The sequence below is a fragment of the Salvia splendens genome, chromosome 2 (assembly GCF_004379255.2).
Source record: "Salvia splendens isolate huo1 chromosome 2, SspV2, whole genome shotgun sequence".
NCBI classification, from domain to species: domain Eukaryota; kingdom Viridiplantae; phylum Streptophyta; class Magnoliopsida; order Lamiales; family Lamiaceae; genus Salvia; species Salvia splendens.
Window position 1 is genome coordinate 3,446,487 of NC_056033.1, and position 14,353 is coordinate 3,460,839.

At 35.6% G+C, this 14,353-nt stretch overlaps 2 protein-coding genes across 4 annotated transcripts; one reads left to right on the forward strand and one right to left on the reverse strand.

Moving 5' to 3' along the window:
* Nucleotides 1-1,882: 1,882 nt before the first annotated feature.
* On the reverse strand, nucleotides 1,883-6,347 carry LOC121784044 (type IV inositol polyphosphate 5-phosphatase 7-like). 3 transcript variants are annotated; one of them, XM_042182242.1, is made up of 13 exons: nucleotides 5,807-6,347; nucleotides 5,648-5,725; nucleotides 5,476-5,563; nucleotides 4,932-5,000; nucleotides 4,669-4,771; nucleotides 4,482-4,586; nucleotides 3,641-4,388; nucleotides 3,370-3,563; nucleotides 3,183-3,291; nucleotides 2,945-3,093; nucleotides 2,622-2,862; nucleotides 2,444-2,510; nucleotides 1,883-2,352 (listed from the first exon to the last, which is right to left on the reverse strand). In XM_042182242.1, exons 2-11 carry the CDS (start codon nucleotides 5,675-5,677, stop codon nucleotides 2,643-2,645), a joined length of 1,815 nt encoding a protein of 604 aa, XP_042038176.1. In that variant the 5' UTR covers nucleotides 5,678-5,725; nucleotides 5,807-6,347; the 3' UTR covers nucleotides 1,883-2,352; nucleotides 2,444-2,510; nucleotides 2,622-2,642. The 3 variants fall into 3 exon arrangements, with proteins under 3 accessions (XP_042038176.1, XP_042038171.1, XP_042038164.1); XM_042182237.1 differs by having other exon boundaries at nucleotides 5,648-6,107; nucleotides 6,249-6,334; XM_042182230.1 differs by having other exon boundaries at nucleotides 5,648-6,347.
* A 4,434-nt stretch (nucleotides 6,348-10,781) lies between these two features.
* Nucleotides 10,782-14,326, forward strand: LOC121784071 (protein RDM1-like). Its single transcript, XM_042182255.1, has 3 exons — nucleotides 10,782-10,981; nucleotides 13,638-13,780; nucleotides 13,861-14,326. The coding sequence occupies exons 2-3, from the start codon at nucleotides 13,651-13,653 to the stop codon at nucleotides 14,232-14,234; spliced, it is 504 nt and encodes a 167-aa protein (XP_042038189.1). The 5' UTR covers nucleotides 10,782-10,981; nucleotides 13,638-13,650; the 3' UTR covers nucleotides 14,235-14,326.
* The last annotated feature ends 27 nt before the right edge of the window (nucleotides 14,327-14,353 follow it).

Genomic DNA, 14,353 nt, shown 5'->3' on the forward strand with positions numbered 1-14,353 from the left:
AGTGTCATTTCGTGTTTTAATGTGTCTGATTGTTGACATGGCTTGGATGTCTAGTTGACATGACTTATAATTGTTGTTGACATGGTTTCTATGTGCAGTTGACATGGTTGTACGTGTAGTTGACATGGCTTGTAACACAGTTGACATGGCTTGTACGTGTAGTTGACACGATATGTACCGTAGTTGACATGACATGTATGTGCCGTTGACACGATATGCACTATAGTTGACATAGTGTCACCAGCTTATATATCAAATGTCAACAACTTATAGTAAAATGCCAACAACTTGTATATCAAATGTCAATAAGACATTAATTAATAAATTTCTAAAACAAATCTTCAAAAACATCATTAATAAAAACTGTAAAATTAGGGGCAAAAAGACAAATAAGCACTAATTTATCGGTTAATTTGTAATAAATGAATTTTACTTGAACCGACAAACATTAGGGGATTGGCACAAATCTGGGATCCCAATTTCTCTATTTCATCTAAATCATTTTATCTTGAAGATAGCTAATCACCTGCTGAAATGGAGTCGGCGGGAGAAACTAAATCGATTGCAATCGATAGCATCATTCCGCTGGAAGACGCCGACCTTGAGGACTGTTCCCTACCGCCGGATTCCATCAGGGAGGCATTTTGGAAGGCAGCCTCAGCCGTGAGATCGATCGTTTCGGACGAAGGCGGATGCGTGGAAGATCCATGGGAAGAGTCTTCCTACGAGGGCTGCGTGGTGGAGAAACGCGGCGGATGGACGGAGGCGGCGGGAGATAGAGTGGTGGTGGGGGGGGATGCGGAAGAGAAAGTGGATGACTATGTGATTTGGGATATAGGTCCATGATCTAATTGATTAGGTTGTTTGAAATCTGTAATTTGAAATCTTTTTTTGCCGAAACCGATTCGGCGACGGGGGAGACTTTGACGAGCGGAGTGGGGGTCCAGACGGTGGTATCGTGGCGGAGGGCGGTGGAGGAGACGGCGAGGCCGCGGAGGAGGAGATGGCGAGGCCGCGGCGGAGAAGACGGCGGAGAGGTGGTGAAGGGCGGTGGATTTAGCGTTCACAGCAAATTGGAAGATCCCTTGTGAAATCATAATTAGAATATAAAATTACCGCTATGCCCTTTTATAATTAATTAATCTAAAAATATTTTTTATGTGGTAAAATCTGGACCACTCATTTAATAGAAATGAGTAGCTGAGATTACATCTCATTTCTCAATTAACCTAAAAAATCTCAATTGATCATGGACTCTCTATAATATGTATATACAGTCAAACACATGACGTGATTTAATTGTCAAAAAACTTGATTACAAATTAAAATTAGAAAATAAATATTATTTTTTCTGAAGAGGCAGTGAAATAATTAATCAAGGACATCAACTTTTATGGACAACATTAACATCGAAACATTAATACATAGTGCTTCATTCCTCATTAAATTAATGTTTCTCGACATCGCTTTTTTCGGGGTCTTTAATTACTATTATTAACTACTCGTTCTATGATTATTGTTGGTATAATGGTTGAATCTTATCATTAGCAAGGACAATAGCTATTCATGGCCAAAATCGAATTTCTCCTATACAAGCTAAAATCTACTTATTGAATTAGGTTGGAAATCTTGTAAAAAAAACAAGAAGATCAAAATCATGGTTACTAGCAATATAAAATTTCATTTTTAAGCATGTATACCTGACAATAGACAAGCATGCTCGCTCACAATAATTGAGAAAATTCCATGCTTGTAACAATCTCCAACGAAGTGTATATAATTGAAGGGCTGATTGGAATAATTACTCTATTTTTCCATTGAAAAAAGTAGACAAAGAGAATGACGGAAAGCATCAAAGAAAGCAACTTGTCAGCAAAAATCATTGGACAAATTTCATTACTATTATTATATTTTTTGTTTTGGTCATACAATGTTGGCGATGAGTGTTACATCACACTGTCTCTTCCTTTTCTTCGTTCAAGAATCAAGGTACAAGGAAAAAAAAGATGAAAAAGAGGGTCGTTATTTTGACCATTTCTAACTCCCTTCTTGTCTTAACAAATAAAGAATCTCCCAAATCTAAACAGAAGAGAAAGAAAAACAAGAATCTTGCATTCTCACTTGGCTGTCTTTGATCATTATGTGCGCGTTAACATCTCCGTGAACTCGAACATTTGCCACTGAGGGGCCGTTAGAACGACTCAAACACGGTACCTGCTCCAGGAGGCGTGCGTTGTTGCCTAGTGATGGGAATCCAAGAATCTTGAAAATGAATTAGGCTCCGAAAAAAGGAGAAAACGATCAAGCCATGTCGTGTAAAGTTAGGGCGCTCCGAAATGTAAATATCTACATCTGAGGAAGATATGAGTAAGTGAGTTAGACAAGAAAAGTGATCAGAGGCATGCTAGCATTTGTGTTGAAAGATGGTGAGGGAGTGGCTTACCTTTCTCGATTTTTGGGCAAAGAGATGTCCCCGTCGTTCCTCTGTAGAAAAAGCCCGGAGACACGAGCTGCAGAGATGGGGCAACTTTTAGCACAAATGTAGTATGTTACAAACATATAGAGGTTTAGATATGTGTGGTCCGAGACAGCTAAACGAGAGGGATTATGTTTACTCGTACCAGATTCATTTCATCCCATTCTCAGAAGAAGCAGAGTTCTGTATACCCATGTGAGTAAGGTAACAGCTCCTCCACCGCGACTCTTGAGGAACAGCTCATACTTCTCCTCAGCCGGCTTGGTGTTGACTCGATCTCCGCCCAAAACACACTGGAAACAGGCCTATGATCTGAAAACTTGGACTCCCCACGAACGTATGATAATTGTTGAAGGCCACCGCCATACCACAAGATTCGATCACACCTTCATATGTTAACACCATTTACTATAAGCATTCAAATTATTTTTAACGTGAGGGGTACGTGCAGAAAACTTGATTCCGTACCATGCAGGTGTCCTTCGTTTCTCTTTCGGATGCATGTCGTCTCCAGCATATCTATCTGAGTTATGTGAGTATTTATAAGTAGGAGGGAAATATATCTTCCCTTCTCTCCATCCATCAAAAACACGACCCCGTCTCTGCTCTATCCGCAGCTGTCAAAAAAATTGTATTAGTCAATTTGCAAAGGAAACAAAACCAAATAGTTCTCAAATACAAAGATTTAAGAGCATTAGTATCATACTTGGTCTTTTTCCAATAACGCTCGCCAATTTTGCATTTCGATATGTGCTTTAGCAGACCGGTAAGGCAGCGCTATTCGATAGTTCAGATCTCCAAGCCAAATAATCCGACTACAATAAATTGTTTGCCATCAGTAAGCAGGTAAACAGGAGCTAGTTTTACTAGGCATAGAATCGAGGGGATCTTACTCGTGTTCAAGAATTGTCTCGGGTGCTTTCTCCTCATTGACACCATTGACTCGAGGGAATCTTGTTTTCCTCAAGATCTCCATGAAATCAGAATTTCGCCGTAGTTCATCGCCTTCTTTCTGACCAGAGGTCAAGTGACTGCACACGAAGCAAAGGCTCGTCTGGTGCAACAACATACTAATAGAGATGGATCCCTGCAATGTTATTGAATGTCAACCTATTAGTCGATTGTTTCAATACGAAAAACTGTTTAGTTGATGTAAACATATACCTTATTTCCGAGGTAGCCCATCAATCCTCTGCCAACACACGAGACCTTGATGTTCTTGACATGTTCTGCCAGCTCGCTCCGAACCCAAACAGTGAGATAAATCCCAACCATTTGCTTACTAGCTACTAAAGAGTATCTCGAGTGTCCAGGAACAGCGCATACATTTTCTGGCGTCTCGTTCGTGCTGTAAGACATAGGCGAATACAAAACTGTGCTAGGCGACTCCCCAGGCAGATAATCTTCATCAGAACCCAAACGTGAAAAATCACTCGCCCTATGTCCCCATGAGTAGTCACTCGGCCTCCTACTGGACGAGTAGTCACTTGCACGAGGGCCAGAGGAGTAATCACTTGCTCTCTGGCTCGAAGAGCAGTCACTCGGCCTATAACCCCTTGGATCATAATCGCTAGGCCTATGACCGAAAATTGCTCTATCACACACACTGTACCTCCGATCAAGGCGAGGCTGAGAGGCAGACATGTCATTCTCCATTCTCCAGCACTGTGGCGTCTGGAATGATCGACGTGGGAAGAAAGTTGAGGCCTTGTGCCTGCTTGACCCCTCAAAATCAGCATTCCACTCAGAGACGGGATCAGGAACAGGCGAGGGAGTGCAGCGCCCGCAGCCCCCGCTCAATCCCGGAGCATTGTTTAGTGTTCTCTTGATAAGGGCAAGCCATTTCTTGGCAGGACCATTGTCTTCAGCACCAAGAATGTTACCAGCATTAAGAGGAACTATCTCTTGAAATCTATTCATATTCAAAAAACACAAAAAAGTTACAAGAATTGGTCAAAAATCAGATAATATCAAGCCCTTCACAGTTTATAATCACCAATCATACCCAAGCACATAAATATCAGCAGGAGGTGCAGAGTGTAGCCAATCATCTAAGTTCAAATTTCCCGGTGGTGTCTTTCCTCCTACATTCCATGTCGATACAAAGAGACTGCTCGAGAAAACACAACACTTCAAAACCTCATGCAATGAAAAGGACTGAAAATTGATGGTATCAATTAAAGGAAACAAACCTGTGGTTTTGTACGTTTATGATCTGAGGGTGATCAAGGTAGGCTCTCCCACGCCTCGAACGGGAACGTGAAAAGGAGCGTTCGATGTTCTTTGCTGATTTTTCTGCAGAATGAAATTGATTACCCTATTCATGATCAATATCATCAATGGAGAGGTAAGAAACAGAACATAGTGATTGTCTTTTTAGTGAACTTTATATTTTTCCAGAGATTCATGATTTTATGAGTTTTTGGAAGAAGGTCAGAACTGTGATCCCACTGACCTGTTTTAATTTTCTTGACTGTAGATGGTTCCCTCTCTGAAAAGCTGTTCCTCCATTCAGCATCACCACCTAAAGAGAGTGAAACAAAATTAGATAGGCTATATTTATATAAATACAACTTAGTTTACCTCAATTCTCTAAATCAAACAGCCCCTTAATCTCTCTAATTTAAACATAGAGATTCATCATAGCAGGTGGATCTTTGCCAATGCCCTTGCAAATCAAGATTATGTTTAAAATTGGGTAGAACTGCTCAAGAGTAAAAATATAGTAATATCTTGTTTTTATTAAAAATTAAATTTTCAATGCTTGATTGTATTTCAACAAAAGACAAACCAGTGAAAGACAAAGGCATCAGCACTGATAATCAGCAAATTGTTTGTTTTCATTTGAAGCATCGAATCCTATAGATTTCATTAATATAATTGAGGTAGTCAAAGACTCAAATACAAAAAAAATATACCAGAAGAACAGAAACTACAAAGAAAATTGCAAAACATTTAAATATATCAATAAACTAATAGAAAAAATATATGCCACCCACCTCCATAAACAGCTTCATAAGCTTGAAACTCCTCACTTTTGCTCTTGATATTGAACCATTTTCTGATAAGTTTCTTGGACCATGAGAGCTTCAAAAAAACCAAACTCATCTCAGAAAAAATAAATTGAACCAAAACATTACATTGAATTCAGCAAAATGACAAAAAAAAAACCTTGGATTTCTTGGAATTTCCATTTTTCATCTTCGCACACTATCACTTCATACGGCAAATTGCACCCCCACCCCACCCCTAGTCCAGAAAAATCCAATCTTTTTTTCAAATCAACTCAAAAACAACAAAAGGTCCTGTTCTCTGTCTTGGAATTCTTACTTTGATGTAGAAAGTAATGAAATTTGCACACTCAATTTTGTAAACAGCTTCAGCCCTTCAGCATTCGAACAAGAATCTCTCACAAGATTCAATCTTTTCTTTCTTGATGAAAATGGTGCGCGCACAAACACGCAATACACTCACTGAATGCAACTATATGAGAGAGAAGAGAGTAGAAGGAGAGCCCAACTTCACAACCTCGACTCGAAAATGAGACAAGACCAACTTAACAACAATACAGGACAATGCAATTATGAGAGAGAGAAGGTGAGCTTTTCCTTTTTCAATTTTGAACTTTTTCCTGAAACAGAGCAAAATCGCAGTAACAGCAAAGAATCAATCGAATTTGAATAGAATAAAACGATGCACTAACGCCATTTCCTTCTTTAAAGTGATGAGAGAGAAACAGAGAAGTTGAGAATTGGTAAAAAAGAGTAAATACTTGTTTCCCCTTTGGCCTTGGTGTTGGCAACAAAGTTAAAGGCGATAATGAGAGAGCAAGAAAAGAGAGAGTTTAGTCCGTAGCAACAATTGTAGCTGAACCACCATTTTTCTATATCTATATACATATGACTGATTTTTGGGTTATTCTTTTTAGGTTTTTTCTCTTGTTGTTTCTGTTGCTTTTTACTACTACTACTCCAATGTTTGTTTCCTCTGCTTTTCTTGGGCTCTGCGAATTTATTTTTTTCTGCATGGATTTAGGAATGTAAGAAGTTGTCATTTTTTTTCTTATTTTTCATAGAATCTTGAGCGTTCTCATGATTTATGCAATGTGCATTTGGTGATCATATTATTACCCTATATATCAAGAAATCATCATTATCGTATTCATGTGGTTAGAGTAACACATAAACATATTTTACATTATTCAAGTTTATTTTATTTTTTACATTTAATTGATGGGGAATGTTGTTCAAGAAATTGAGGCTCAAAATAGGGTAGTTAGTAGCGTAGTGGCATCGACAAAGCTGCAGATTTCTGAAATTGGGGAAGTGTGGTCCTTCCGATTTACCTTCACTTTTCTTTTTCACCTTCCAACATTTTTTCCTAACTTTAATAAGGGGCCTATTTTGGGGAGTATATTTCCTTTTGTTATTTAGGAAACAATTATTGTTGAGAATATAGCTGTGAGGATATGATTGTTATAAATGTAATTTTCTATAGATGACTAATTATGCATTTAAAGATTTTGATATGATATCATCGTACAAGAAGTGTAACTCGAGCATTCGTAGCATGTCAATACGATAACGAACACTAAAATACAAAGATAATAGTAGAAGATATTTATGTAAGATAATCTTATTCATAGTATTAACAAAAAAGTCATGATGCTATGAAAAGATATTTATGTGTAAGATAATCTTATTCATAGTATTAACAAAAAATCACGATGCTATCAAAACTATAAATGTGTTTGAATTCGAATTTTGGTCGATTTTACCAATTACACCCTTTTAAGATATTTCATCCAGAAGTATTTTTATTTATTCTTCAAGTTTTTTCCTTTGAGTAAAACATTAAATGCATTTTTTCCTATTCTAAAATTACGTGTATATCGTAACTATAAATTCCATAATCATAAATCTAGAAGCTATGTCATTAATAAAATGAGACTTTTGCAAGGAAAAGTTCCAAAATCTAAATTGCATATACACATATAAAGGGGGCTATTGACTCGATGCATCTATAGGTTTAGGCTCTATTTTTGTGTGTAGTATTATGATCCATAATGACAAACTTATTTCAAATTTGGAAAGGTCAACCTTAAAAAAAACATAAATTTACATTAATTCAATTTTACAATTAAAATTAATTTGTTTGTAAATATATCCAAAGTTCGTAGACAATCTATATATCCCCATTATACTGCTCTTTGACCAGCGGCGCCGGCAGCCGCCGCCCTTCTCGGAGCTCAAGCAACCACCCCGCGGCTCAATACTCAAAAATCATGCTCAACAAGAAAAGAACCAAAAGCCAACCAAAAAAATTAAAAAGAATTTGTAAAAGAAAAAGCACTTAGTATATATCATTAATTTAATTCTTGCATTATAGTAGTTGACTGGCCTTGAAAATCCTCACTAACATTCAAAATAAAAAGGAGATTAGCTGTCCATATCTTTTGGCTTGCCATTAATCCATCCTCGTCATTGTTTATAAGGGTTTGGACAAAGCAACAAATTAATTAACGAGATTATGTGATTATTGGAAAAATTAGTACTAGTATATAATTCAGCTGACGGCGTAAGTGCTAATATTTGGTCCCATAAATGTTAATAACCTTAATTAAGAACAAGAAATAATATAGTAGTACATATTTGTAATGGAAATAACTCCACTAACTATATAACAAGTGAAGCATCCACTATCATTTTAGACCTTATTTTCGGGTCCCCAAAATTTTGTGATGATTATTATTTTGTATAAAGCCATCTGCATGCTTGGAGAATTATTTTTCATTGGGAGGGTAACTTGATTGACAAATTTAAAGACAATATGCCCATGATGTTTTTTGCAATTTTTTATGTATTTCTAATCTTTGAATAAAAATGAACCTTGTCAAATACTATGGTAATAGCATAATGGTTTTATTGTATTATGATTGTCTAATGTCGTCTTGCATATGGTGATGTACTAATAATAGACAATTAAATAATGTAAAGGTAATAATAAAGTAGGGAAGTGTTTGAAAATTATAAGAGACATGGGCCCTTATTGGGAAGTGAGTATCTAAAGGGCATGCAAGAATGAACATATTTGGTCGGTCCTACTTTGATTATCTTTAGCAAAATTGTGATACAAATTTACGTGACACGATAAATAATTTGGTTTTACATTCAACCAAGACATGATTAAAATTTAAAAAGTGCGTTTGGTTGGTTTCTTAGTTATTTTTCTCTTGTGGGTCACATTCATATTAATATGCCTCGTTGGAAAAATAGAATAGGCTACATTTATTAACATCTATTAATCATAACGCCTCCATAACTAATATCATTATCTTGATGGGAAAGAGGGAAAATGCTAGAAGAAATTCTATAACTTTCGAATTAATCTTGACTGAGCATTAAATAGAATAGGTTTAAATAGTTTTTATATAATTGAAACAACTTGATTTTTATCAGATTATGATGTGATCATATTAACGTAGCTTCCTAGGGTGAACATCATGACATTGATATAATATTAAAGATATTAATTTTCTTACAAATATGTGCCATCTATTTTGATACAAATACTATGATTTGATAATTTATCAACCAATAACTCTTTGAGTATCCATATAACATATAGCATCAATTTCATTGATAGATCAAAGGTATGAAATCAAAGAGTGAGGAAGCAGTCAAGGAATAGCTTTATGGCCCCATGGAATGAATAGTTATCTCTTCTCTTTTTCACTTTTATTTTGTTTTGTGGATTATATTCTTTTCTTTAGAAGATTGGTCCCTTGACTATTCTACGTTCAAAATCTTTATGTAAAACATATGCATGTAATATATTGCAATAACATGTCATTTTCTTTTAAATTTTTTGATATAAAATACCAATATATATATAAAACAGGGTTTTTTTTGAAACATTTGAAATTGAGAATGAAAATTGTAATTATTTTAGTCTTTGGTATATGGAGTATGTGGAGTATTTAGATTTAGTGTGCAACTGTTGTGTTTCGTTTAGTTATTATTTATCAATAGTTATAATTATAGAGCATGAATTGTAATTAAATGCAAACTCTAAATATTGTACAAACTTCAAACTATGATGTGGAAAAGTATCAACAAATGATAAAATAATAGCAACAAAAAATGTTAACACAATCTCAACGGTTGATATTGTGTTGACATTTCTTGTTGCGGTAATTTTATCATTTGTTGACATTTCCTAACGGTCTAGATCATAGTTTTGAGTTTGTACAATGTAGAGTTTGCATTTAACACTACCCGATAGAGCATAGTGTATATAAATTTATCTTTTTCTTATCCGCCATAATAGTAAATTGACTGATATGATAATGAGAGAGAGGTGATTTTTCTCGTGGGAAAGGACAAAGTTTGTAGAATTAATTAGGTGCATTAAAAATTGAAATAAATGCTAAGAAAATTAAGTTTGGTCATTTTGTGGTTCTCATACTCCATTCCATTGCATGTCAAATTAAAATCTATATCCATTTATTCAACAACTTATTCTCTTAACTTTCTGGAAACACAGATTCCTTTCGGGATATATGTTCTAATAAATCTTCTAATTTTTTCTGATTTCAGAATTACTTGTTATATGAAATTCTAACCTCAATTATTGTAAATTCGATCAAAATTAGGTATCAAATTCGAATAATTTTTCAATTTGTTGCAAATTAGACTCTTCATTTTCATTGTTTGATACGGGCCTTTAGGCCCATAAAAATTTTGTCTCCAAGAAAGAAAGAAAAATTTCGAGTTCGATTTTCTTACAAAATGGCCCAGTCACTATATCATTCTCCTATACAAATTAAAAAGAATAAAATACAAAATGAAAAATAATCAAATTGATATCAAAATCAAGTATAGCGACTCTGCGGGAAATCATTGACTACGTTTTCAGGTACCTTTTTCATCAATTGGATTGTATGTTGTAACAGCATCAATAATAACTCAAAAGTACTCCTAGTATTTGCTATAATTTATAGTAGTACATCTAAACAATATTATGGTTAGTACTAAAAAAAAAATAACGTAAATGAAATGATTTTTCAAATATAAATTAAAATACATTTTTATGTACATTTAACTCTTTTATATTATAGTAGTATTAAGTTTAAAATGTTTGAAAAATAAAGTAGCACTACTACTATAGTGTGAAAATAAAATAATGGGCTCAGGTTATTTTCAGCCCAATAATCAGGATTGCTGGCTATTTAATTTAGGGTTCTTCAAGTGAATTTTTTTAAATTCATGCTTAAATTTTCGTCTTGCCTGTAATTTACTCCGACCAATTTAATTAGCTTTGTGAATAAAAATTTGTAATTTGGTGCTTAAAATTAAAATACTGTAATTAAGAGTAAGCACTGAATTTATATAACAATTAAATCATAATTTTAGTTGTTTATTTGGAAGCAGCAATTAAACCCTTTCTCCAACAACAGGATTCTCTCATTCCGCGCCTTGAAGGTTTCGTCTTTGTAAATTGACTGTAAGTGAGCTACTATACCACAGAATTCCCAACATCCAAGCTTCTTTAATCCAGAATTTGAATTAATGTTGCTTTTATCTTCTCAATTTTACGTTTCTTGTCTGCTTGTTTGTTGCCATTTTCTTTCTCTTCATTTTCCGTCAAATCGTCGAAATGATATGTTGTGTTACATTATATATTTTCTACATTTCTCTTTCATAACTTTAAATTTGATGTTGAAGTTAATAAGAGCATCCACAACGGGCTCAAAATCCGCGCCCCTTTGTGGATGCCCGCGACGGGGGCGGGGTGGTGGTGGTTCCGGGGGGGTGGGGTCGGTGATTTTTTTTTTGGGTTCAAATTTAAAACTCAACAAGTACAACCATAATTCATCTCTCACAAAATTTATCAGTCTAGAAAAATGGATCCGATCCCGGATGTGAATGCCCTCCTCGATCATGCTATTGATATCGTCATGGAGGCCATGCCTGCAATTCAATCGGAAATAAAGAACGAGATTGCTCGATACATGAGGGCAGCGAGGTATTTCAGTTTCACAACTAAGACAATTAATAATGTAAATTAATGTGAGTGGCGTGGGGAGAAGGAATCCCGTTGTGGACGCTCTAAGGGCTGCTAGCATTTGGATTTAGTCTCAAGTCTTTCTTGCTCACACATTAGTTAAAAGCAGAGGATGCATTGCATGCCTGTTTTAGTATTCATTTATTAATTTTTGTTTTTCTTGGAATTTAGCTTTGTGGTGTGATAAAGTTGTAGAGTAATTTCTATTTTAGTTTATTGAAGTTTTGATTTAGCTTCTTATGACATGAATGCTTATATGGTAAGGACTCTCTGGAAATGAAGGGCTTCGTTATATTGAGTTTAGGGCTTTTTTTGTTGGGGATGATGGGGCATAAATAATTTTGGCTCGTTTTACTTTTGTTAAAATATGAATCAAGTACTATAATGGTTTGCAGAGGATTGCATGTATTTCCGTGCATCTTTTCCTTTCTTGTTGGGACCTAGGATAATTCTCTGGTTGTATGCGTGCTTATGAGGTTATATGATTTGTATCTCGAGTGTTTGAACTCTTTTATTGTGTTGGTTTGAGTAGTTTGTGACTACTTCGATAAGAGAGGTTGGAATTGCTATAGTGCTAGATATGGTTCATGATTCAAAGATAGAGAAGTTGCTAGATATGGAAAGTGATTAATGTTTGATGACATGCCGGGCGAAAATTTAAGCTCTAACATGTCTGTTAGTCCCAATTAAGAAGATAACAGTAATGTGTACGTGGGGCTCAGGGAAGAAGGAAATGGAAAGAGAGCCAGGTCATAAAAAGGCAAGTGTCATTGAAAACATGATTCTTTTTAGCCTAACCATCTCTAAGAAGTATCAGAAAATCTGTTTAGTTGTACATTAACTGAAAAAGTCATAAATCCCAAATAATCTAAACTCAATTCCTAGAACGCCATTATAGTTTCTTGAAGTTTCAATTTTGGGTGATCCACGTATGGCATCTGTTTGAATGGTGAAATATACATTGCTGATTGCATTTAAAGGATCATAGTGGTGTGCATAAGTAGAGTTAAGTAAAATATCAACAACCTTAGCAACTAGACAAAATCTTGTAGTAATTTTATCGTTTACAAAATGAAATGCAGGAAAGAGGAACACTAGCTATTGATACGAGAAAAATGGAAAATTCCTTTCGTGTGTTGTGTGTTAAGAATATTAGTATCCCACATCGGCGGTGGTGTGACATAGTCTAGCTTAGTCTCTTGTACTATATATATGTGGTCTATGTTGAGTAATGAAATATACCTACTACTATTCTCTACTATGTCTATATACGTCTCCACATATATCTATATTTTATTGTTCTACACTGATTATAAGACTAGTCTCTAGCAGTAGGCCAGTGAGCTCATAACACGACCACAAGTGCTGTTGGCATTAAAGTAAACGTTTCCTTATTTTGATGTGTAAAACCAAACATATTAGTTATGCAATGACTAGCTTGTCTGATTTTTTTTTTTCAATTTTGGGAATAGACCAGGCCTTTACAGTCTTTACTTGAAACAATTCCCATGAATCTTGACCTTCAGTTACTCTTATAGCCTATTGGAGTATATGTTATTTCTAAGCAATTGTATTATCTATGCTGTAGCCCACACTTGCAAGTGCGTGTCTCTCGAAATGCAAAGAAATAAATGTTACTTATCTGGATTTTGTGTTGTTGGTCAGTGGAATGCTGTTTGTTTATATGCTACTAGTATTTAATTATTTCAACCTCATTTCATCTAAAAAAGAGTCCCTATGTCTCAATTGAAATATCTAACAGTAGTTTCCATAAGTTTCTCTAACCATCGTCTCCTCAATCAAGTGACTCTCCACTCTTCTACAGAAAAAGAATTATGTGTCTTATTGCACTGCCTCATGTAGAGGGAACATCCTCTTGATTCACTGATTCTGTTTAGCTTGAACTTTTTTTTGTGCCCTTATAGTTCATCTTAACCTCAATGGCTACTCCAAGATTTTGGTTTTCAGATCTTGAATCTGCAATTCTTTCTTTCCTTTTCTATCTCAATGGGACCCCTTTCCTAATTAATTAAATTATGAAACTTTTTGTGTGAATTTTTTATGCATTTGGCTCTTTTTTTCATTCATATAACAGTGTAGCTGTAGCCATGAAGAGGCCTGCATCTAGTCAGCAAGTAGAGATTTCATCAGACGATTCGTCTTCCTCTGAAGCAGAAAATGATGTTTTGCAGAGCCAGCAGTCAAATGTAAAACCTACCTTGGAACTGTCTTCTGAAGGTATTCCAATATTTAGTTCTACTCTGAACTTTCTAGTCATCTCTCTTGAGTTTTGATGCTGATGTTAAATTGTTTGGCAGCATGGCTGTTTAGAAGAGCAAAAAGCTACCAGGAATACATGAAGTCAATCCCAATACCGATTATGCGTGGCGCTGTTATTCCATACATATCATGGACTGGACTGGGAGCGTCGATGAAGCAGATGTATGAGCAGCCTCTGCACTACCTCACCAACATCCACTTGAAGCAGATGGACAGGGAGAGGCTCGGAGCAGAGGATGAGGACGTCTCACTCGACTTGATCATTCATCCCTGCAAAGCCGAGGCCACCATCTGGCTCATGGAAGAGATACACCGACAAACCTCATCTCCGCAGCATCTTGCTCGGGTCTGGTCAGCTGATCCTATGTATCACACCTTTATCGACGCCATTTTCCCCAAGCTTGGATCTTGACTTGGCCTATTTTGTAGCTTTGTTTTCAAGGTGTTTGTGTGTGTGGAATTAGTGTAATCTCTTGTTATCTCTAACAACTTTTCTCTCTATCATCTTATCTGTGTTTCTTAATGTAACTT